This window comes from Muscardinus avellanarius, assembly GCF_963383645.1.
Source record: "Muscardinus avellanarius genome assembly, chromosome: 10".
Taxonomy (NCBI): domain Eukaryota; kingdom Metazoa; phylum Chordata; class Mammalia; order Rodentia; family Gliridae; genus Muscardinus; species Muscardinus avellanarius.
The window spans coordinates 13,196,577-13,219,171 of NC_137796.1; the positions used below are offsets into that span (position 1 = coordinate 13,196,577).

The 22,595-nt window shown below is 46.9% G+C and overlaps 1 protein-coding gene across 1 annotated transcript in view; it reads right to left on the reverse strand.

Annotated features, from left to right (window-relative positions):
- HYDIN (HYDIN axonemal central pair apparatus protein) overlaps positions 1-22,595 on the reverse strand; it is a gene marked incomplete at both ends in the record, with an annotated part of 366,181 nt that overhangs the window by 86,036 nt on the left and 257,550 nt on the right. The window contains 9 exons of the mRNA XM_080704134.1: positions 582-701; positions 1,532-1,714; positions 1,927-2,132; positions 5,928-6,149; positions 11,090-11,722; positions 13,082-13,244; positions 15,571-15,712; positions 18,290-18,473; positions 20,518-20,655. Of these exons, the coding sequence (XP_080560260.1) occupies positions 582-701; positions 1,532-1,714; positions 1,927-2,132; positions 5,928-6,149; positions 11,090-11,722; positions 13,082-13,244; positions 15,571-15,712; positions 18,290-18,473; positions 20,518-20,655 (1,991 nt within the window). The remainder of the gene's footprint in view (positions 1-581; positions 702-1,531; positions 1,715-1,926; positions 2,133-5,927; positions 6,150-11,089; positions 11,723-13,081; positions 13,245-15,570; positions 15,713-18,289; positions 18,474-20,517; positions 20,656-22,595) is intronic.

The following is a 22,595-nucleotide window of genomic DNA, read 5'->3' on the forward strand; positions in this document are numbered from 1 at the left end:
AACTCTGTGATATCTCTGCCTTCATCTTCCTGCCCTTTCTGCACCATTCAACGTAGCCGACTCTTCCCTGTTCTCACGGGTCCATGACACCGCCGTCCCGGGGCCCCTCCACAGCGCTGGCCCGCCCTCTCATCGCCCCTGCTGGCTCCCCCTCTCGTGCGTGGTGAGGGTCTCGGGCTCTCACTTTGGTCCTTCTTACCGTGTGATCTCTTCTTAGCCTATCTCATCCACACCTATGGCTTGTCTTGAAGATCTCACCTTTGAGAATCCAAACCACATATATTCTCGGTGTTATGTGGCTCCTAGAGATATCTCCCAAGCACCTCCAACTTGGCACATCCCAAAGCACACTGTTGCGCCATGCCTCCAAAATCGAGCCCTCTCACAGGCTTTCCTGGCAAAGTGGTACCCGATTTATCTGGGTGTTTAAACAGAAACTTGGGACATAAGAACCTGATTTGTGGTTTGGGGCTAACTGAGGCACCATCAGCAAAATCTGCGTCTACATAGACTCTCCTCTCCTCTTGGTGAGCCCAACCAAGCAGAGTCTGAAATCTGCTTTGAAGGCATGGAACGCTTACTTATCTCTTGTTTTTCCACAAAGCAGTGGTCCGAAGTAAAACCTCTCCATGCTCATAATGTACTTCTTAAAGATGACATCATTTGGCTTCATGTCCTTCTTCCGCTGAGGGAACACCACTCTGAGCACAGGGGAAGAGGAGAGGGGAGGAGGCCGTGTGAGTGGGAGCCCAGGGGCGCCACGGGATATGTACGTGAACTCGGTCGGCACTCCCTGTCCAGCAAAGGGTCCAAGATGGCGACTCTTAATTTGAGGACCCTTAGGGAGCCTCTATCCCCATCCTCCCACCCCGAGAGGAGTCAGTATGGCTTGAACTTGAGAAAAAAAAGGCCTCCCAGTGGTGTCTTCCATAGTGAGGGTGGGTGATAGGGCTCTAGTGCACCCATCTAGGAGAGTCCCCAAAATCACTATGGAAAATTAGTTCTGATGGACATTAATTAGCTCCTGAGGTCCATGTGCAATAGGGTTCTTTGGTGAGAATGCAAAAGAAGCTCCTCTCAGTGGAAGCAATGAAAAGGTCCTTTCCTCCAAGGAGCCACCCTGCTGGCTTGCTTCATTGGGTGCTTTATGGGGTACATAAAACCACACGGTGGGCTTAGTAGCTCAGACAAAAGCCCGTTCATGAAGATTCATACGGATATTTATATTATAGGATGAAAAGCCTAGAATCAATATGAAAATGCTTAATAGTTAAATATGCAAGGTACCTTCATTTTTCCCTCCTCTCTTATGCTTCTTATGATTTGACCTTAGTCTGGGTCTACCTTGTGATATGTATTCCTGTGGCTCCTCGTCAATATCTGAGATACTGAAGCCAGACACAGCAAGAGGGTCTGGGATACAGTCCCAATTCCATGTTATTACTAAGAGCTGCCTTGTTCACACTACCCTGGGGTGGGGGACACCCAAACTGACTGGCCCACCTTTCCTTTTAGAATAGAGCACACTTACTTTGGATCCCGGCAGATGTACGGGTAAGTGCAATCACCTCGGCAGTAAAGCTGGTACTGGGAGCGAGTTCCGAGGATCTCGAAGTTAAATGTTTGGTCAAAGTTGCCCAGATCATTTGATGAGAAGTGAACTCGCAAGGTCACCTCTCCATTGGCTGGCACGATCCACCGGAAGTGATTCAGCCTGCCACGACCAGGAGGGCTTTTAAAAGAAGAGTGCTTTCTTCCTGCCAAGATAGGACTGTGGAAGGGCCCAGGGCAAGTCCTGTCCTGCTGGGGTTAGGAATGGCAGGCCCCAGGATCCTAGAGGCAGGACAGCCCTGCTCCCTCTGGTGCCCCCACCCTCAACTTGGGGCTTTGGCATTTCCCGCCCTGGGCTGCTGGGAGGAGGCCCACCTGACGAATTTCTCCTGGGAGTGCTGCCCGCCGAGGCTGTTCTGGTCTATGTCCGACAGAGGGGTAATGGCCCCAGGAGGGCCGCCAGCAAGGCCCTTCCTGAAGGCCATGCGCCGCTTCTCCTTCTGCGACTCACGGGCTTGTTCTACTTTTTCTTTTAATTTCTGTTTGCCCCCCTTAGATGAGGTGCTCTGCTCCTCTTGAGCCTTAATAAAAAATGAGCACAAGGTCTTAAATACTAATCTTAGTGTAGGCACCAACAAAGACAGATGCCCACGGCATGGCTGCAGTCCCTGGTGAGGTGCTGCGGGGGCTTGCTACTGCAAGAAGGAAGGCCCAGCTTCACCTGTCAGCAACAAGATGGCGCCCTCCTTCCTGGGAAGAAGGCTGGAACATTAGGGCAATTCTGAAGTTGGCAGGGAGCGTGTAGGACCTGGGTTTCAGTTCCGGCAGCACTTGGCCGCTGCCAGCTTCCCCGCTCGCCATCTCATTTCCAGTATTTTGCTGGCATAGTCTATTCCCCACTACCTTCCTCTCCCCTTCTCTCTGTTTTTTAGGACTTACACATTTATTTGTTTTATTTTATTTTTGGTGGTACTGGGGTCCCTGGAAACCCTTCTACCTTTGGGCTACACTCCCAGACACCTATTTTTTATTTTTTTTAATTTGGAAACAGGGTCTCTTGAGCCAGCGAGCCTGGCTTCGAACCTGCGCGATCCTCCTTTCTCCTGCCTCCCAAGTGCGGGGATTACAAGCGTGTACCACCACGCCCGGCTGGACATTTAAAAATTTTCTCTTACTAATTTGGAAAGTAGTAGAAATAAACACACATTTAATCTGTCATGTTTTATAAGAAGTTCCCATTTGTCTAGTGGGACTTTTATGTTTCTTGTTAAAAATATTTCTTTTTTTCTGTCTGTTAATCTATTTATCATTTTTACCATTTTATTTTAGAAACTTTCAAAGTTGAAGGCCGATTACAATAATAACTAGTTTGAACAGTTGGTAACATTTAGTCATCTTTATTTTATCTATTTTTTGTTTTTTCTGACTGCAGGCAGATGGTGGCTCTTTGACTCTAAACATTTTAGGCTTGTGTCTTCTCAGCGCAAGGCCCTTCTCCTGTATTACCACAATACCACCATCACGCCCTGGACATTGAACAATAATTCCATAATATCCCAGCACAAAGGCCATAATAAAATTTTCCTGTTTGTCTCAGGCCTGTCTTTTTATAACCATTTGTCCTTGTGTTTTTAGAATAACATTTCTTTAGTATCTTTTTTTTTTTTTGGTGCTTGAGATCAAACTTTGGGTTTAGTATCTTTCAATCTGGACCTTCCTACCCCATCCCAATCATACTGACTTTTTGGAGAGCCTAGATCTATGGGTTTTTTTTTTTTTTTTTTTTGGTGGTACTGGGGTTCCTGGAAGCCCTTCTACCTCCGGGCTACACTCCCAGACCTATTTTTATATTTTTATTTGGAAACAGGGTCTCTAAAGCCAGCGAGGCTGGCTCTGAACCTGTGCGATCTTCCTGTCTCAGCCTCCCAAGCGCGGGGATGACAAGCGTGTACCACCACGCCTGGCCTTATGTGTTTTCTTTTTCTTTTTTTTTTTTTTTGGCATATCCTATAGTCTGCATTTTCCTGACTTTTCACAGCACCATTTAACTCGTTCGTGTCTTTCCTGTTCTTCCTGTAAGTTGAAAATTAGCTTAAAAGCTTGATTTGATTCGCAGGTGATGCCCTGTGCTTCATACTCCAGCACAAGGGACAGCAGTATTGGACTGACTCAGGGTCACAGGTATGAAGCCTGCTCACTAGGCTGACAGCAGCTCACCGTTCATTATAAAGCACAAACTTCTCTTTGCATTTAGCCAGTCACCTGTGGGATTATATTCTGGCTGGTGTGTCTTGTTCTCCAACATTTCCCAACAATCCCCAACTGTACCCACTGAGAAGCCTTTGTGTGTGTGTGTGTGTGTGTGTGTGTGTGTGTGTGTGTGTGTGTTGTACTGGGGATTGAACCTAGCGCTATGCCACCTCTCCAAGCTACATCCCCAGCCTTATTTTATTTTATTTTTAAACAGGATCTTGCTAAGTTGCTGAGGTCTTGACAAGTTGCTGAGGCTACCCATAAACCTGTGATTCTCCTGTCTCAGCCTCCCAAGTGCTAGGATTACAGGCGTGCCCCAATCTGCCCCATGAGACTCCTTAATCAATGATTTCACTGGGGATAACAAAATGGTGATTTCCTAATTCTACCTTCAGTTCTCTGGTTTTAAGCTGTCATTCTTCTAGACTGTGAGAAGAGCTTTCCTTTGTCAATTGCAGATGAAATGGAGTTTCCACTAAAATCAGAGGTTAAAGGTCCTTAATTATTTTCTTTATAAGGCTAGTTTTCAGAGTAAGGGGTTGGTGAAATAGTCGCCTCTGATGAGGGTGAGAGCGTTTTTCCTCTTTATCTTTTTCCTTTAGAATTTCCCCATGGATGCTCTGCTCCATCCTGCTGGGCCCCGGGTGCTGACTTCTCACTGATTGCCCCTTAAAGTAGGGGGCAGCCGCTGGGTGTGGTGGCGCACGCTTGTAATCCCCGTGCTTGGGGGGGGGCGGAGACAGGAGGATCCTGCAGGTTCAAAGCCAGCCGTGCTGGCTTAAGAGACCCTGTTTCCAAATAAAAAATATAAAATAGGTGTCTGGGAGTGTAGCCCAGAGGTAGAAGGGCTGCCAGGAACCCCAGTACCACCAAAAAAAAAAAAAAAAAGTAGGGGGCAGCCTCTGCCACCTCACTATGAGTTAGGCAGGCTCTTGGGTGGTTTTATTTATTTTCTTTGCACAGGTGCATGGTTAGTAGAAGGATGTGTATAGAGATTAAAATTTAATTCTCCCCAAGTATTAAAATCTCCTCTACAATTTTAATATGCATGCTTCTGCATGTTATTGCCTGGATCTAGTTCCATTTGTGGTTTATTCTATTAGTTGTGTGTAAATACTTATTTATGGTACTGGGGATTGAACCCAGGGACATTCTATCTCCAAGCTCTACCCCTAGCCCTATTTTATATTTTATTTTGAAACAAGGCCTATGTTGTGGAGGGGCCTCACTAAGTAGCTGAGGCTGGCCGTGAACTGTGATCATCCTGTCCTGGCCTCTCAAGTACTGGGATTACAGGCATGAGCCACTGTGCCTGGTTTTATTCTATGATTACAGGATTTTATTGTGATCACGTAAATTTTGAATCTAGCTGGAATTTATTTTAGCATTTTGCAAGGCGAAGAGGTAAAAAGTGGCTGAAGCCCAAATATCCAATCTTCCCACCGTCATTTCTTCAACAATCTATTCTTTCCCTGGGGTTGTGTTCCCTTAACTCACATCTGTTGGTCTGTGTATTCTTTATTATTATTTTTTGTTGTTCTTTTAGTACTTTAAAAACATGGAACACTTTGTCTGTGTATTCTTTTTTTTTTTGTGGTACTGGGGTTCCTGGAAACCCTTTTACCTCTGGGCTACACTCCCAGACACCTCTTTTTTATATATATTTTTATTTGGAAGCAGGGTCTCCTAAAGCCAGCGCAGCTGGCTTCGAACCTGTGCGATCCTCCTGTCTCCGCCACCCAAACGCGGGGACTACAAGCGTGCGCCACCACGCCCGGCTGTCTGTGTATTCTTAATGCACCGTGTAAACCATTTTGGTTTTGTAATACATTTTCCTAGCTTTTAAAAGAGTTAGTCTTGCTTATTTTTCTAGAAGAGCTTTCCAGCAATGCGTCAAGTTCCCTAGTCCTCCTGGCCTGGGAAGGCTGGAAGGTGAAGAGCCATCCTGTTCGGGCTTCTTCTGGGAAGAGGAGTCTGATGCAGGGAAGGTGTGGGGCGAGGTGGTGAGGGCTGGGTCCTCAGGAGGGGTCCCCAGTGCACCCCAGGATACCACGGTTGCACCAGACTTAGATTTTGGTGCTGTCCTGCCACGGTCAGGAGCACCAGCCACCACGAGGCGTTACCTTCGTCATGTTGGAGCTGGAGAAGATCTCGGATTCTCCCTCCCCTTCCTTCTTCTCGTCCATCAGGGAGAGCTCATCGGAGGGTGGGAGGACAAACACGAAATACTTCAGGTTGTCTGTGGGGGCCAAGGGCAGCCGCTTCACGGGGTAGGAGATGATGGAGAACAAGGCGGAAGGTGGGATGGGTGGGCCGGAGGACCCCAGGCCCAGGCTGTCCAGGATCTAAAGGGAAGGCCCAAGTTAGTTTCCTGGGCAGAGGGTGGGAAACCCCGAATGGGCTCCCTGCGCGTGCAAGGCGGCTCACACGCTCCCTGTCTTGCTCTCGCTGTTCTTGGGGGATGTTCCTGCAACACACGTTTCAGGAAAAGGTGGGAAGGGCCTCTGGCCCAGCTCTGTGGGCATTTCCTGTGCTTCCCCTGCTTCTCGCAGCCTTTGCTGCGCCCCGCTGTGACAGTTGAATTGTCTGTCTCTGCAACTGGACTATAAACTCCATGATGTTCCTGCCAGGTTGATGCAGTTTATGGTTTAGGATCTAATAAGCCTGTTTAATACAAACAAACCAGCTCTTAAGGTTTTGATGCCTATGGTACAGAGTTGTTCCACCCATTTTCATATTTCTTTTCCCTTTTTCCCTCCCTCCCTTCCTTCCTTCCTTCCTTCCTTCCTTCCTTCCTTCCTTCCTTCCTTCCTTCCTTCCTCCTCTCTGTGGTACTAGGGATTGAACCCAGAAGCATTTTACCTCCAAGTTACACCCGCAGCCCTATTTTTTAGTTCTTTATTTTGAAACAGGGTCTCACTAAGTTGCGAAGGGCCGCACTAAGTAGCTGAGGCTGGCTGTGAACTCGTGATCCCCGTCTCAGCCTCCCAAGTCCTGGGATTACAAGTGTGCGCCACCACACCTGGCTATCACCTTTTTTATACTTCTTGTTTATTTTTCTTTTTTTCTTTAAATGCTCTTTCCTTTCAAAGGTGAAAGGAAGTTGGCATGGGAACCAGTCAAATACAGAAAAAACCAAACAACAACAAAAAAACCCAAACCCAAACAAAGAAACAAACAAAAAACACAAACCTAATAATCACAGAAAGAAGGAAGCAGATGAAACCCCCTGAGCCCTGGGATTGGGATAAAGAATGGGAATGAAGACAGAAGTCAAGAAGAAATTTGAGCAAAAAATATTATTCCTACAGCTCTCTCCCTTTTGGCTCTGGTAGATAATGTATGAATAATTTTCAGAGCAGACGGGTTGAAAATTTTTCTAGCAACTTCTCTCCAGCATGCAAAGATCCTCAGAATAAGCATGCTATCTCCAGGCACGGTGTTCCATGCCTGTAATCCCAGTGCTTGGGAGGCTGAGACAGAAGGATCACAGGTTGGAAGCCAGACCCAGCAAATTAGTGAGACCCCAGATAATTTAGCAAGGCCTTGTTTCAAAATAAAAAATAAAATAAAATAAAAAGGACTGGAGATGTAGTTGGAGAGAATGCCCCTGGGTTCAATCATCAGTACCAAAAACCAAAGGATGCTATGCTTATATTGTCATCAAAATAATAATAAATACTCCACTTGAGTGCAGAGTATCCATTTGTGGACCAAGTAGTCTCTTGGGCCTAGCAAGTAGTTAGCTTTATGTAATCGCCTGCCTCTCATCCGGTGGGCTAAGGGGCGAAAGGCATCCTAGCTCTAGCTGGAGGCACCTCTCAGGATTTACAGTGTCTGTGAAGAGACCCATGAATCACTGGTGCCAGTTATTACATTACCAGTAAGTTCTTCAAGCAACAGTCTAACCTATAACTTGGAATATGGAAGGTGCAAAGTAAGACAAGGTGTTCCTGGCTCTTGTTCTTTATCAAAACACATTCTTTTTTTTTCTTTTCTTTTCTCTTCTCTTCTTTTATCACAGTTTTTGACCCAAGGCTGGGCTGAGGCAGACCGAGCTGAGCGCACCTGGTGTTGTGTGTCCTCCAAGTGGCCTTTTCCAGGTGGGTCCCAAGCTGGACCACCATGGCAGGGGAGGATTGTAAGAGCACGCCCCTGCCAAGTTTTGCCTCTTGAGAAATTTCTCTTATCTTATCTCTTAACCCTAACCTGACATATACCCCTCTCGGGCTCTAGTTTCCACTTTGGAAAATAAAGAATAGTTTCTGCACCTAGTTTCTGATATACTAAGCAGAGGTCAGAAAAATACAGGCTTCATCCCCCACCCCCAGCCAAATCAGGCAGGCTGCTTTTCTGTGTGTGTGTGTGTGTGTGTGTGTGTGTGTGTGTGTACGCACGTGTGCTTGCGTGTGGGCGCGCTCGCTACTGGGGATTGAACCCAGGGGGTATTCTACCTTCAAGCTATGCCCCCAGCCCTTTTTATGTCGAAACAGCATCTTGCTAAGTAGCTGAGGCTGGCCTTGAGCCTGTGGTCCTTCTGTCTCAGCCTCCCAAGGATTAGGATTATGGGCATGTGCAGCTCACCAAGATCTCTAATTGTTGTTATAAATAAAGTTTTATGCTACACAGCCACATTCACTCCGTTCATCCGGTTATACGTTGGTGGTGGTTTTCATTCTCTCATGCCAGAGCTGAGTCGTGACAAGGAGACTGACCTGCAGCCTAACAGTTTGCTTTCTGATTGTTTATAGAAAAAGTCTATCCCGGGTAGGTATGGTGGCACATGCCTGTAATCCCAGTACAGGAAGGACTACAGATTAAAGGACAGCCTCAACAGCTTAGTGAAACCCTGTTTCAAAGTGAAAAAGAAATAAAGTGTGGGGTGCAGCTTATAGGTAGAATACCCCTGAATTCAATATCTAATACCAAAAAAAGTCTGTTTCTATCATGCCTGCCCTCCCAAACCCCCACCAGAGGTGGCTTTCAGATGTGTAGTACTTTTGTTTATAGCAGTGAAAGGCTATCAAGTAAAAGCATTTCTGTCACTATGGGAAAGAGATTCTAGGGTAGCTGAATCTCGTGCTTGACCACAAAGCACACCTACCTTGCCAGCACATAGCTTCAGTGTTGTATTAAAGGTCAACTGTACAGGTGGCTACCGATGAAGTTAGCTAGAGCGTTTAGACTGGTGAACTTTCTATGCATTTTCTTTTGCCAGGTGGAAAAAAGTCCTTTTAGTCATTACTATCTGACACCTTGGGAGGCATCAGAGATTGGTCAGATCAAGGGGGTGTGCATCTTCAATAGAAAGAATTTTGTTTTTTTGCGGGTCTGAACTGGGGTTTGAAGCCAGGGACATTTTATCTATAAGCTACACCCCCAACCCCATTTTTATTTTTTATTTTGAAACAGGGTCTCAGTAAGTTGTGGAGGGCCTCGCTAAGTAACTGAGGTTGGCTGTGATTCTGGGATCCTCCTGTCTCAGCCTCCCAAGTACTGAGATTACAAGTGTGCATTACCACACCTAGCTAGAAAGAATCATTTTTATATTGCTGGGTGTGGTGGCCCAGGCCTGTAATTCTAGCACTTGGGAGGCCAAGACAGGAGAGTTGCAAGTTTGAGGTCCACCTCAACAACTTAACGAGACCCTGTCCAACACTTCAACACATAGGCACAGGTAAAAACTTTCTCAACAAGACCCCAAAGGCACAAGAAACTAAAAGGCAGGTCAATATGTGGGATTGAATTAAACTGAGGAGTTTCTGTACAGCAAAGGAAATTATCAAGAACCTCAACAGGGAACTGACAGAATGGAAGAAAATTTTTGTCAGCTACTCCTTGATAGAGGACTAATATCTAGAATATACAGAGAACTCAAGAAACTCACTGCTAAGAAAACAAATAACCCAATAAAAGAATGGACAAGTGAACTAAATAGACACTTCAAAAGAGAAGAAATTCATATGGCCAATAAATGTATAAATATGTCCAACATCATTAGCAATCAGAGAGATACAAATCAAAACTACCCTGAGATTTCACCTCATTCCAATGAGAATGGCAATCATACAAAACACAAACAACAACAAGTGCTGGTGAGGATGTGGAGAAGTGGGACTCTAATACATTGTTGGTGGGATTGCAAATTAATGCACCCACTCTGGGAAACAGTATGGAGGATCCTCAGAAGAATGAGAACAAACCCTTCATATGATCCAGCAAAACCACTTCTGGGTATTGGTGTTTTCCACCCAAAAGAGTGGAAACCAAACCACCAAACTAATGCATGCGTATCTACATTCATAGCCGCACGATTCACAACTGCCAAGTGATGGAACCAGCCAAGACGTCCATCAACAGATGAATGGATTACAAAGCTGTGATATGTACACAATGGAATTTTACTCAGCCACAAAGAAAAACAAAATGATGTCATTTGCAGGGAAAAGGATGGAAGTGGAGAACATTATGCTTAGTGAGATTAGTCAGTCACAAAATGTAAAAAGTTGGATGCTCTCCCTAATATGCGGAAGCTAGGGAGAACATGGGTCATAGGAGGAACTCTAGAGGACGAAGGAGAAAACAGACGAGCAAATAAGGCGACCCAACTGAGGGGGATGGGAGAGGGAAACTCCCTAACGTACCTGGTGTACATTCACAACATCAAAGTCAATCACTAAGCCCAACATGAGCAGGGAATGGGGGGGGGGACTGGGGAAGGGCTAAATGAGTGATGTGTGCATGAACGCCTCGGCTGTCTTGTACCCTTAAGATGCATGACAGTAATGCACCAATAAAATTAAAAAAAAAAAAAACCGAGTTTCACTGTAAAAAAAGGGGGGCGGGGCTGGGGATGTAGCTCAGTGGTAGAATGCCCCTGGGTTCAATCTCCAGTACCACAAATATTAATTGTAATACCAAGAGTAAATAATACACGTTAAATAATTCCCCAGTACAGAGAGAGAGAGAGAGGGAGAGAGAGAGAGAGAGAGAGAGAGAGAGAGAGAGAAAGAGAGAGAGAGAGAGAGACAGAGAGAGACAGAGAGAGACAGAAAGAAAGGAGGAGGAGGAAGAGGAGGAGGAGGAAGAGGAGGAGGAGGAGGAAGAGGAGGAGGAAGAGGAGGAGGAGGAGGAAGAGGAGGAAGAGGAGGAAGAGGAGGAGGAGGAGGAGGAGGAGGAGGAGGAAGAGGAGGAGGAGGAGGAGGAGGAGGAGGAGGGGGGGCCTTTTTACGATGATGAGCACCGCAGCAGCTTTCTGGTGACCTCCCGCCCGCGCAGCGCGCACCTGGTCCACTCTGGGAAGCCTCTCGTTCTCCAGGGCCTGCTTCCAGCTCGTGCCCTCCAGGTCCGGGGTCTGGATGCTGATGAAGGGCACCCCCAGGTCCTTCTTGCCCTCGTGCTCCTCCTCGCCCTCGCCGTCGCCCTCGCCGTCGCTGCGCTCCTCCAGGGCCCGCAGCTTCTCCAGCCGCTCGCGCTCGGCCTTCTCCCTCTCCAGGCGCTCCTTCTCGGCCCGCTCCTTCTCCAGCCGCTCCCTCTCGCGGTCCTTGCGGCCCCGACGGCCGCCCGAGGGCACCTGGCGCTGGTCGTCGGGCTCGTGGGACAGCTCCTCCGTCCCCGCGTGCGGCATCTGCACGCCTTGCTTGCGGTCCCAGTAGATGAGGGTGTTCTGGACGTCCTTCAGAGTCAGCTCGTAGGCCTTGAACCTCTGGGCCAGCTGCTTCTCCGCGGCGGTCGGGAGGTCCCCCTCGCTCTCCTCTTGTTCTTGGCCTTGGCCGAGAGGAAACCCAACCATGTTGGCGTCGGCCACGGGTTTTTTTTTCTTGCTTGGTTCTTCCTTCTCAGGAATGGGTTGGTCCCTGACAGAAACTTTCCTTTCTAGTGATTCTATCTTGATATCTAGTTTGTTGGAAGTAAAAACCTGAAAGGCAAAACACACACAAGCTGTGCTTACGCCAGTGTATCAAGGGTGGGCTAACTGCATACAGAACAGCCAGAGGCGCTGGGGACACAACTCGGCATACTCTGGGTGAGCTTGACAGACACTTTGGGTTTCCATCTAAAGGCCCCGCCCCTGGCTCCTCTGTCTTGGGGATCTGGTGAGGATCTGGCATTGGGCATTTGGAGAAAGTAATGAGGACAGTAATATTAATAACTGCCCCCAAAGGAATGCTGAAGATAAAGTGTGTGAATAAATTAAAAAAAAAAAAAGCTTGGAATAGTGCCTGCCACAGAGTAAGGGTTTCTTTCTCTTTCTTTCTTTCTTTCTTTCTTTCTTTCTTTCTTTCTTTCTTTCTTTCTTTCTTTCTGTAGTACTGGGGTTCCTAGAAATCCTTCTACCTCTGGGCTACACTCCCAGACCTAGTTTATATTTTTATTTGTAAACAGGGTCTCTTAAGCTAGTGAGGCTGACTTCGAACCAGCGTAATCCTCCTGTCTCCACCTCCCAAGAGCGGAGATTACAAGCGTGTACCACCATGCCCGGCAGGGTTCTTTCTATTAGCTTAACGTTCTTAAAATTACAGTGATTTTGTGCATGAAAAGTTTTATTTGGAACAAGTGGGAATTTAAAATCTGGCTACAGCCCAGGTTTTTAAAAAATATTTCTTACTTGGGCGTAATGGCACGTGTCCGTAATCCCAGTACTTGGGAGGCTGAGATAGGAGGATCACAGATAGTGGGGACTTGGTGGGGATGCTTGGGTCGTAATCACTTGAGCTGAGGAAAATAAAACCCACATGCTTTCACTTACAAATTCCAACAGATTCCAGCAGGGGACTCTGATAACGAGGTCAGAGGGTATAATTTGTGGTTAACTGTGTTCCAAAGAGTCTTTTTTTTTTTTTTTTTTTTAAATAGTGACTGAAGCCCTGTCTTTTAAAAGCAAGTTTGGGCCAGGCATGGTGGTGCACACTTGTAATCCCAGCATTTGGGAGGCTGAGACAGGAGGACTGCAGGTGTGAAGACAGCCTTGGCAGGCTAGTGAGACCCAGTTTCAAACTAACAAATAAAATAGAGCTGGGTGGTAGATGGGCTTCCTCTCTCAGACCCTTGGAGGGTGGGCAGGATGCCAAAAGGCTACAATAAGGCAAAGCAGAAGTTGAGAGCTTGGATTACACCAGTGTCCAGTGATGCTGGGCCTGGTCCCCTGCTGTCTGCCCCACAGTACCCGGATGTGCTTTCTGGGTAGGCTGGTGGCCACTCTCTGCAGGTAGCTTTCGACAGATAGAGGGGAAGTGCGCTGGGTCGCCTGGCGGGGGTGAGGAGCAGGCGGGCCTACCTGCTTGTTTGGCGCTTGCGGTTTCTTCAGGGCGGGCTCCTCCTTCCCCGGGCCCTGCTTGGGCTTCTTGAGCTTTCGCTTCAGCTCGTCTTCTTCCTTTTGCCGCTCGAGCTCCTGCTGCAGCCTCTTCTCCTGCATCTCCTTGGCCAGCCTCTCCAGCTCCCTTCACGGAACCAGGCAGAAGAAACAGGTCAGGGCCTTCTGCCCGGGCCCGTGCTCGACCGCCCGGGATCGCCGGGAGGAGGGACCCTGGGCAGAGCTTTCTTAGGCAGGAAACTCATGAGCAAAAGGAAGCTGGACAGATGGGAAGAAGGAAAGGACAGGAGGGCGGGAGAGAAAGGCTCGCATCGCAGGACTCATTCAGCAAACCTCTGATTAAATAAACGCAAACAGGAGAAATTTTTCATTAATCCATATTTCCTTTAGGAATTTTTTTTTTAAGTACTGGGGATTGAAACCAGGGACATTCTACCTCCGATCTACACCCCAACCTCTATTCTTTATTTTAAAACGGAGTCTCACTAAGTTGCGGAGGGCCTCACTAAGTAGCTGAGGCTGGCTGTGAACCTGGGATCCTCCTGTTTCAGCCTCCCAAGTACTGGGATTACAGGTGTGTGCCACCACACCTGGCTTTAATCCATATTTGTACTCCAATCTCCTTTCATAGGAGAGTAAGGCAAGGGCTAAAAATAAACCTGATTTTTTTTTTTTTTTTTTGGTGGTACTGGGGGTGGAACCCAGAGGCTTTCTACCTCTAGCCTATGCTCCCAGACCCATTTTATATTTTATTTGGAAACAGGGTCTCACTAAGTTGCTGAGAGCCTCACTAAGTAGTTGAGGCTGGCTTCGAACCTGCGCGATCCTCCTGTCTCAGCCTCCCAAGCGCAGGGATTACAAGCGTGTGCCACCACGCCCGGCAACAAACCTGATTTTTTAAAAACACAGGGTCTTGCTAAGTTGCCCAGGCTGGTATCCAATATGCAATCCTCCTGCTGCTGCTCTTGAGCAGCTAGGAATACAGGTGAGCGCCACCATGCCTGACAAGCTTGGTCTTTGAAAAACGGCTTTCAAGGCTCTGCAACACACATCTGTAATTCCAGTACTTGGGAGGCTGAGACAGGGGGATTGTAGGTCTGAGGCCAGCCGTAGCAACTTAGTGAGACCCTGTTTCAAAATAAAAAACAAAGAGGGTATAGCTCAGAGGTAGAACACCCCTGGGTTCAATCCCCAATACAAAAAAAAAAAAAAAAGAGAAAAAAAAAAAAGAAAAGAGAAAACACTTTCAAGCTTGTTCTGGTGTTAGTACAGAAGTGGCCCAGCCTCCTATCAGATCACACTTGACATTCAGACAATAAGAAATGGTGTTTTGATAGCAGTTTCCACGTTGTCTGGCCTGGAGCCAAGACACTGGGTCTGAAAGCCACATTCTTCTCCTCTCTCTCTCTCTCTCTCTCTCTCTCTCTCTCTCTCTCTCTCTCTCTCTCTCTCTCTGTTGCGTGTTCTGTATGTCTAGCAGTGCTGTGTGCCTTCCTTCATGCTAACGGCAAAGAAGGCATCTCATGTAGACAAAGGAGGGAGGGGTGGCATTTCTGAATGTATCAAATTCTTCTTTTCTCATTTCTAGGAATCTCTTGTTGCTCCTGGTTACCATGGCTCTCTGCTGAAGCTAACTCATCATCCTTTGTGGTGTGTGTGTGTGTGTGTGTGTGTGTGTGTGTAAATAACACCTGCTTGTGTGTTTTTCAGCCTAAGTCCACCAAGAGATGATGATCTGCAGGCAGCAGCCTTGGTGAGAGAGTTTCCTTTGGAATCCCAAGGCTAGGCTTGTCATGGCTCTGGAGGACCGGACATTTCTACAATGGACTATGCTGGAGAAAGGAGGGGGTATGCTTTAGCGGAAGAGGGGACATGAAAGCATGTTTGAGGAGCCTGGAGGTGGCAGAGCCTCCTGGACCTGCAGTGTTGGAAGATCTGAGGGCAGAAAGGACATATATGTCCCACTGCCCACCTGTATCTCTGAGATGGCCCGTGCTAGTAACCCTGAATCTCCTGGGCTTCAGGTGGTCTGGGGATCTAGTTATTCCCATGTGATTCCTGGAAGGGGCAAGAAGGTAGCTGAGCTGACCGGCCGTGAGTCTTCCTGGGTTCTTGGGAACTGCCCAGGCTGGGGATTATGTGGTAGAGGCAGGCTAAGATGGTGCTTGGGAGGGGAAGAAATGACTGAGTTCTAGAGAGCAGCTCTACTCATGTTGAGAGTCCTGGATCAACAACCAGCTGTGAACACCTAGGCATGAGCTGACAAGCCCCACCCAGCATGTATTGCCAAGGGAGCCAGCGGAGACCACGGGGCAGCACAGGAGCTGCAGGTCTCCCCCAGGGTCTTCTGCCTTCCCGGAAGATGACCCGGAACCGAGGATGCACCACATCCTGGTCCCCCCTGAGTTCCGCCTGGGGAACAGCTTCTGCTCCGGCTACTCCTTGGTTCCTACCTCTTCTTCCTCTCCCGGAGTGCCTGCTGGACCTCTCGGTTGAATATGATTTTCTCCTCTTCTGTCAAGGCGTCATATTCTTCCTCATTCATATTTTGGAGACGCTCCTTCTCTTTCTCGAGAGCTTCTCTGCGTTTGTGTTCTGTGGGGGGACCAGAGGGGGGGGGGGACAGGTCAAGTCCTTGCCCAGTCTACAGTGATGGTGACTGGCTGCAGGTGCTGTGGCTGGCATTCCCAATCCCCACCGGGATGCCCTCATTGCCATGGTGCTGAATTTAGCTTCCATCTGTGGTTGGTCAAATAGTGGACGCTACAGATGCTCAATCCCTGGAACCTGCCTTCCACAGCAGAAGGTATTTTGCAGATGTGATTAAAGACTTTTGAGCTGGGAGATGCTTTTGGTTTGTCTAGGTGGGTTCAATCTAATTGAAAGGGTTCTCATAAGAGGCAGGCAGGAGAGTCATAGTCAGAGAAGGTGAGATGACGGCAGAAACAGGGAGATGTGACAGTGGAGGCAGAGGTCAGGGACCATGAACTAAGGAATGCAGGTGTCCCCAAAAAGGCAGAGAAAAGGAGTCTCCCCTCCCCCAGCCTCCAAAGGAACATAATCCTTCCAACACCTGGATTTTAGGACCGTGGATCCTTGAACTATAAGGTAAACCTGTGTTGTCTCCATTTCCTGAGTTCGGGGTTGCTATGGCTGATATTCTTGTTCCCTCAAATTCTTATGTGGAAATCCAGTCCCCATTACAATAGCACCAAGAGGCAGGGTCTACTTTTTTTGTGGTACTGGGGATTGAACCCTACTTCCCAGCTATATCCCCAGCCCTATTTTTTTTTTAATTTTGTAAAAGGGTCTCACTAAGTTTTGAGGGCCTTGCTAAGTTGCTGAGGCTGGTCTTGAACCTCTGATCCTCCTATCTCAGCCTCCCAAATACTATGATTACAAGTATCTGGCACCATGCTGAGATAAGAGGTGGGGTCTTTAGGAGGTTAACTAGGTTGTGAGGGTTGAGCCCTAATAAAATGGATTCATGTCCCTATAAAAGAGGCCCAAGTGGGCTTGTTTAGCCCTCCTGCCCTGTGAGGACTCAGCCAGAAGACACCTTCTATGACCAGAAGACGGCCTTCGCTAGATACTGAACTTGGGCTGCCTGGACTCCTGAACTGTAAAAAACAAGCTACCCATTCTATGGTGTTTTGTCAGAGCAACCTGAATGGGATCACAGTAGGTAGGAAAAGGCCGTGGGCAACTACCCATTGACTTTACCCGCCATGCGTGTGGGCCCCCTTAGTGCTGGGTGACAGAGTGATCAAGTCAAAGGGAATCGCCGTACGTCCTCTATGGCCCCAGGCCCGGCTGTGTGGCTCATGACAAAGACACGGGTCTCACCGTCACACTTCCCTAGCACAGCATCTCCGTGGACTCAGTTCAGAAAGACCTGTAGTTCAGTTCTTTTTGCTCCATTTATCAAGGGATAACAATATATTAAAAAATAATTCCTCTTTCTCAAGGCTGTGGGGATTAAACAAGCTAGTCTAGTGCCCAGTGCATTCACAAATGTTCAATAAACATTAGACTTTAATAGATTTAAATATAATATTGTTATTGTAGGCTGCCTTAAGATTTTTTCAAATGTAGACAACTTAAGGAAAAGGAGCCCACAATTTCACCAGGAGAAACTTCAATCCAAAAATAACCGAGAATATGAAAAGTGATCATTAAGGAGAAATAAGCTTTCCAGGGCACTAGGAAGTGATCATTAAGGAGAAATAAGCTTTCCAGGGCACTAGGAAGCTGGAGGCTGAAATAACTGCTGAGGGTTTCCTGATTGTTGTTCTAATTATTTCTCTGCTGAGAATATGAGGAAGCTGACTTTGAGCTCTGTTCCAGAATGAAGACAGCTCAGTGTCTGTAAACATTACCTTAACCAGGAAAACATTATGATTTGTATAGATTGTACCAGAGCGGAGAGGTAAGCCTAGTGTAAGACAGTAGTGAGGCAGGAGAGAAGGCTTCTCAGGCACTGGGCTTTAACTCCTAGGAACAGTGTGCCAGCTGTCGCAAAGCCCCCCAGGGACCCAGCTTTGCTGGATCTTTCTCTCTCTCTCTCTCTCCTCTCTCTCTCATTTATTTTTCAATCAAATCTTTCAAATGATCCCCTCTTTGGCATAAAGATTGATGTAAAAGCAAAGGTCTTGGAGTTACACAGACCTTTTTCTCCTACTAATATGCAACATGCAGGATCCTGACAAGACTTCTGCCATCTCTGGGCCTCATTCTCCCCACCTGCACAGAGGGGACAGTCATCTCCACAGGGTTACTGTGGAGGATTAAATGGTCCCAAATATGCAAAATGTCTTGCATAGCATTGGGCACATGGAAGCCTATAACGTAGAGGTTGTTTTGTAAAAATTTCCCTGCCTCTCTGGTTTTACCAGAAACACACAGTTGGTTTAAAGGAAATGAGTGAGAAATTCGTAACCTGAACCAAGATGGCCTCATGGTGTGTTGTAATCAGGAGGCGACGGGGGTGAGGGCTCATACTGAGGGAAAGAGGAGCGTGCCTGCTGTGGAGGGTGGCGGTGTGGCATCAGTGAGACAGCAAGTATAAAAACCTCATTTTAGGCCCAGTGGATTATAACACCAGGGGAAAACATCAGAGGAAAGGGCCTGTTGGGGCCTGGGAAGGGCGGCCCAGGGGGCCGGGGATCTTGCCTTCTTGCTCCTTTTTGGCCTTCTCCTGGGCCTTCATGGCCACATACTCTTGGGCCATGTTGAGAACATAGATGTGCTCCCGGCTGCCGAGCGCCCTCAGCACGCAGAGGAGGGCAGCGGGTGCGCTCCGAGCAAAGAGTGTTTCCAGGCCATCGAACACCACTCCTCGGTAACAGTCACTCAGCTGAAAACAGAGGGAGTGCAAAACATTTACTACAGCCTTGGGATTATCCCCTCTCCATAAAGAAAGATGTCTGTTGGGTCTGAATGGGTTCTGAAGATTCCCTGGGCGCCCTGAAAACATTCTCTGCTTGCTAAATCCAAGGGGCTGTCACAAAATGAAAGAGAAGCATAAAAATATCTAATCAGCCTCAAAGTCATCATCATGACACATGATTGTAAGGCAAAGGATTTATTCTGGCTTCGTAGAATAAAGGAAAAAACCCAATGCTAATGTATGGGTCTGGGAGCATCCATGAGGTACGACAATGTTATGTTTAGAGATAGAATGTCCCCTGGAGAGCTCATGTATTAATGTTCAGAGTTGATGTAATTAAGCTAAAAGGATTGTAAGCCTATCTGTGGATAAAACTATTGTGGTGGATTCACTGGGTGGTAGCCTAGGCAGGTGGGGTGTGGCCGGAGAAGCTGGGTCCCTGGGGGTGTGTCCTTGGGGACTGTCTCTGAATCTCCTTGCTTTGTTTGCTCTCTTGTTTCTGGCCTCCAGATGTAAGAGCAGAGCCTTGCCCTCTCCTTCCTTCTGAACTCCACAGGACTGGCCTGACATAGACTGAACTCTAGAATCTCCAGAAAAACTGTGAGCAAATAAATCTGCCTTTTACTAAGTTGTGTGATTAGTTGTTTTGAATTATAGCAGTGAGAATGTTGTCTGGAACAGGCAATAAGATGCAAAGGAAAGAGGTCCCCATGCACCGATAGCAGCAGATGTGTCATTCATTTTCCCTGGGGTCTCATGTTTGGGGTGCAATGATTTTGGCACTATTAACCTTTGAAGAACAGCCTCTGTCACACTGCAGCATGGGACTCCGAGTGTGACCCACTGACTGGCCAGTGCTGACTAGGAGTTGATCGTTATGTGTTTGGTGAGACTAGAAGCTTGGGTCAGAATGTAAATTAATTCTATCACTAAACACATTATTTAGTTCAACAGACATTTTTCTTTGTAGTAAGGCTTTGTCAGTGGAGGAAACTGTGTAAGCTCCCTGTTTTGTCAAAGACCAGCTCTTTGAGTAGAAGGGAACCACTGGCTTGGTTTGGCCTCTGCCACATTTCTAACCTCTAATCTGCCTGCATGAAACACCTGTGCACTTATTAGAATACCTTGCTCAAATCGGTTGAGAGTGACCGTACATCTGATGCAGTTGCAGTCCAAATCTTAACAGAAACCATGTCTGGTGATTACATTCCTCCTATTCCCATTCCTATCTGGGAACCTTAAGTTTAATTTTGCTGTGTGCAACTAATACAATGCCTCAGTTTGAAAAATCAAAGAAAACACACAACCTCAGGAGCTGATGATAAATTTAGTTTTGTGTCTGTAAACACAAGCACCAAATAAGCTTCAGTGATAACCCAGGTTCTGCTAATCTTGCTTTCTTCAGCTGCAGGACAATTATGAAGAAAAATTAAAAATGGAAACAGTATTGATTTTTTGGACTTTAAAAGCAATATGTCGTTGTAAAATTATTCAGAAATGTAAAAGACTAAAACTCTATAATCCTGCTACCCAGAGATAACCACAATTAACATGTACATTAAGAGTATTTATTATGTGTGAAACACATTTATAAATACTTATACAAAAATGTAATTTTGCTTTCAATACTATCTTATTAGCTACTTTTTTTTACTTAATAACACGTTGAAAACATTTTTATAGAAATTAACATAGCTCCAAATTCTAATGTTTAATAACTTCATGTGACGAGGGTTTCTTGTAATAAATTTAACACATGACATTTCTCTGAATATGTACTTTTATGCTCTCTGGTTGATTTTGAAGGGAAATGGCTTCAGGGGAGTTGGCTAGGGTCAGGGACTGAGAAGAGCTGTCAAAAAGTCAAATATCAGACAATAGGAAGAGGCTGAAGAAACTCATATTTCCTCCTCAGGACTCCTGGCTTCTGAGCTGCTGCAGGTGGCTGGTAGCCCCAAATCTCTGCTCATAGCACGGGGACATGGATGAGGGCAGGTGGGCGTGGACACACCTGTATCCGCTCGGCCAGGATCTGCACGAGGAGCTCATCTGGGAGGACACAGCTCAGGAGCCCGGTCTCCCCTCCTATGCTGGCGCTCACACTGAGCCGGCGCTGGGTGGGCCCCATTAGGAGGGGGCTGGACGGAATCTGTGGAGTGGGAGAAGGACCAAGAGTCAAAATCCAGCTGTATGCCTGAGCAACTCCTACACCTACAAGCCATGTGACCTCAAGACAATCATAACCTCTCCAGGCTCCTCAGCTGTAAAGTGAGCATTGCACTGTATAATTGAAGATTCCTATCCTCCTTAAAGAACAGCGGGAAGCTTCAAGTGGGAATACTGTAGGAGGTTCTTTGTGTTATGGCCTGAGCTGGACCCTTTGTTCATTCATTCAACAGATCTATCTATACCAATCTATCCATCTATCTACTTACCTATTCATTGATACTGGGGATTGAACCCAGGGTGGCTCTACCTCTGAGCTAGTCTTGCAAAGTTGTTGAGGGTCTTTCAAAGTTTCTGAGACTGGCCTTGAACCAGTAATCCTTTTGTCTGAGCCTCCCAAGTACTGGGATTAGAGGCGTGTACCACCATTCCCCGTTCAACAGATATTTATTGAGCACCCATCATGCAGGCCCTCCTAGGGGTCCCGTGACAAGCCAGAATGGCAAAGGTGTTGCTGTGTGGCCCTTACATTCTCACAGGAGAGACACAAGGTGAGCATTTCAACACACACACACACACACACACACATCATCATCATCATCATCATCATCATCATCATCAGTAGAATATTTTAGGTAGTGATAACTGCCGGGGGATGGGGGAGCTAACCAGGTAAGGAGATAAAGGACACTGATAGGGGTGGGGAATGGCAATGTAGAAAGGAAGGTTTTTCATAGAGAGTGTGGTGAAGCGGAAGGCACAGCTAGTGCCAAGAGTGGTGGGCCAGGAATCCAACTGCAGGGAGAAGGTCAGTAAGGTGGTGACAGAGAAGGAGGATGTGGTTTGGAGGTCTCCATGGGCTGGTCACTTGCCATCATAAAACATCTGCAAAGTTGATTGGAAGAAGGTTGTGGGAGAGTAGGATGTGCAATGCAGGGATCTTGGAGTTGATGTGTGGTGGTGAGCAATGTCCAGGGAAAGACCGTGGTGGTAAGTAGCTGAGGAAGCCGTGGAACTGGGAAGCAAGGATGTTGGATGAAATATTATTCATTCAAAAGATCAGGATTTTTAACTGGAGCTCTCCTGGAGGACCTTAAATTCTAGGCCATGTCTTCTTAACTAACATATTACACACTTCTTTCTACTTGTGACATGAATGAAATTCAGTTGTTGGACGACCCACACTTTATGAGAGCCTTGAGAACACCAAGCAGCCATGTCTCTGGGCCAGCCCTTCTGTTGGGGTCTCCGTTGTCCTGTTTGATACTGTCACACTGGAGCAATGCAGGTGGATACTTTGGGGGGGTGTGTGAGCTCTGTTTTCTACTCTGACCTTTATGGTTCCTATTTATTGAAAGGGGGTTTGAGTTAGAATGGAGACTTTCTGCTGCCTTTAAAATATTCAGAAAAGCATCACTTTTCTCCTAGATTGGCCAGAACCAAATCAAAGAAAACACCTCACCATGAACACCTTATTTGTAACAGATATAGGAATTTTAATACATCCATAAACATTTGTGTAGAGAATACCTTATTAGATCCTGTAATAGAGAGTTAAAAGAATGGTGGTTTAAAAGAAAACGAGTCAATGGTTGCAATTTTCAAGGTGTTTGAAAAATGTAAAATTGAAACAAAGACCAGAGACACAATCTGGCACAAATTCAGCCCAGTGGGATGTTGTATCCAACCTGCAGATCTCTTTTCCCACAAACACCTTCACCTCGGCTCCATCCACTCAGTCTAACATCTAACACTCAGTCTTCCTCTCTTATTGGGACTAAATCTTTAGTCTGTACACATTCCCAATCCAATTCTCCAGTTCCCTTCCTGTGAAGACCTACAACTCTGATCCATCCAATACACAGGCCTCCTCTCCTACAGGGAGCGTCGCCTATCTCTGTCCACCTCAACAGCCCACCTGGA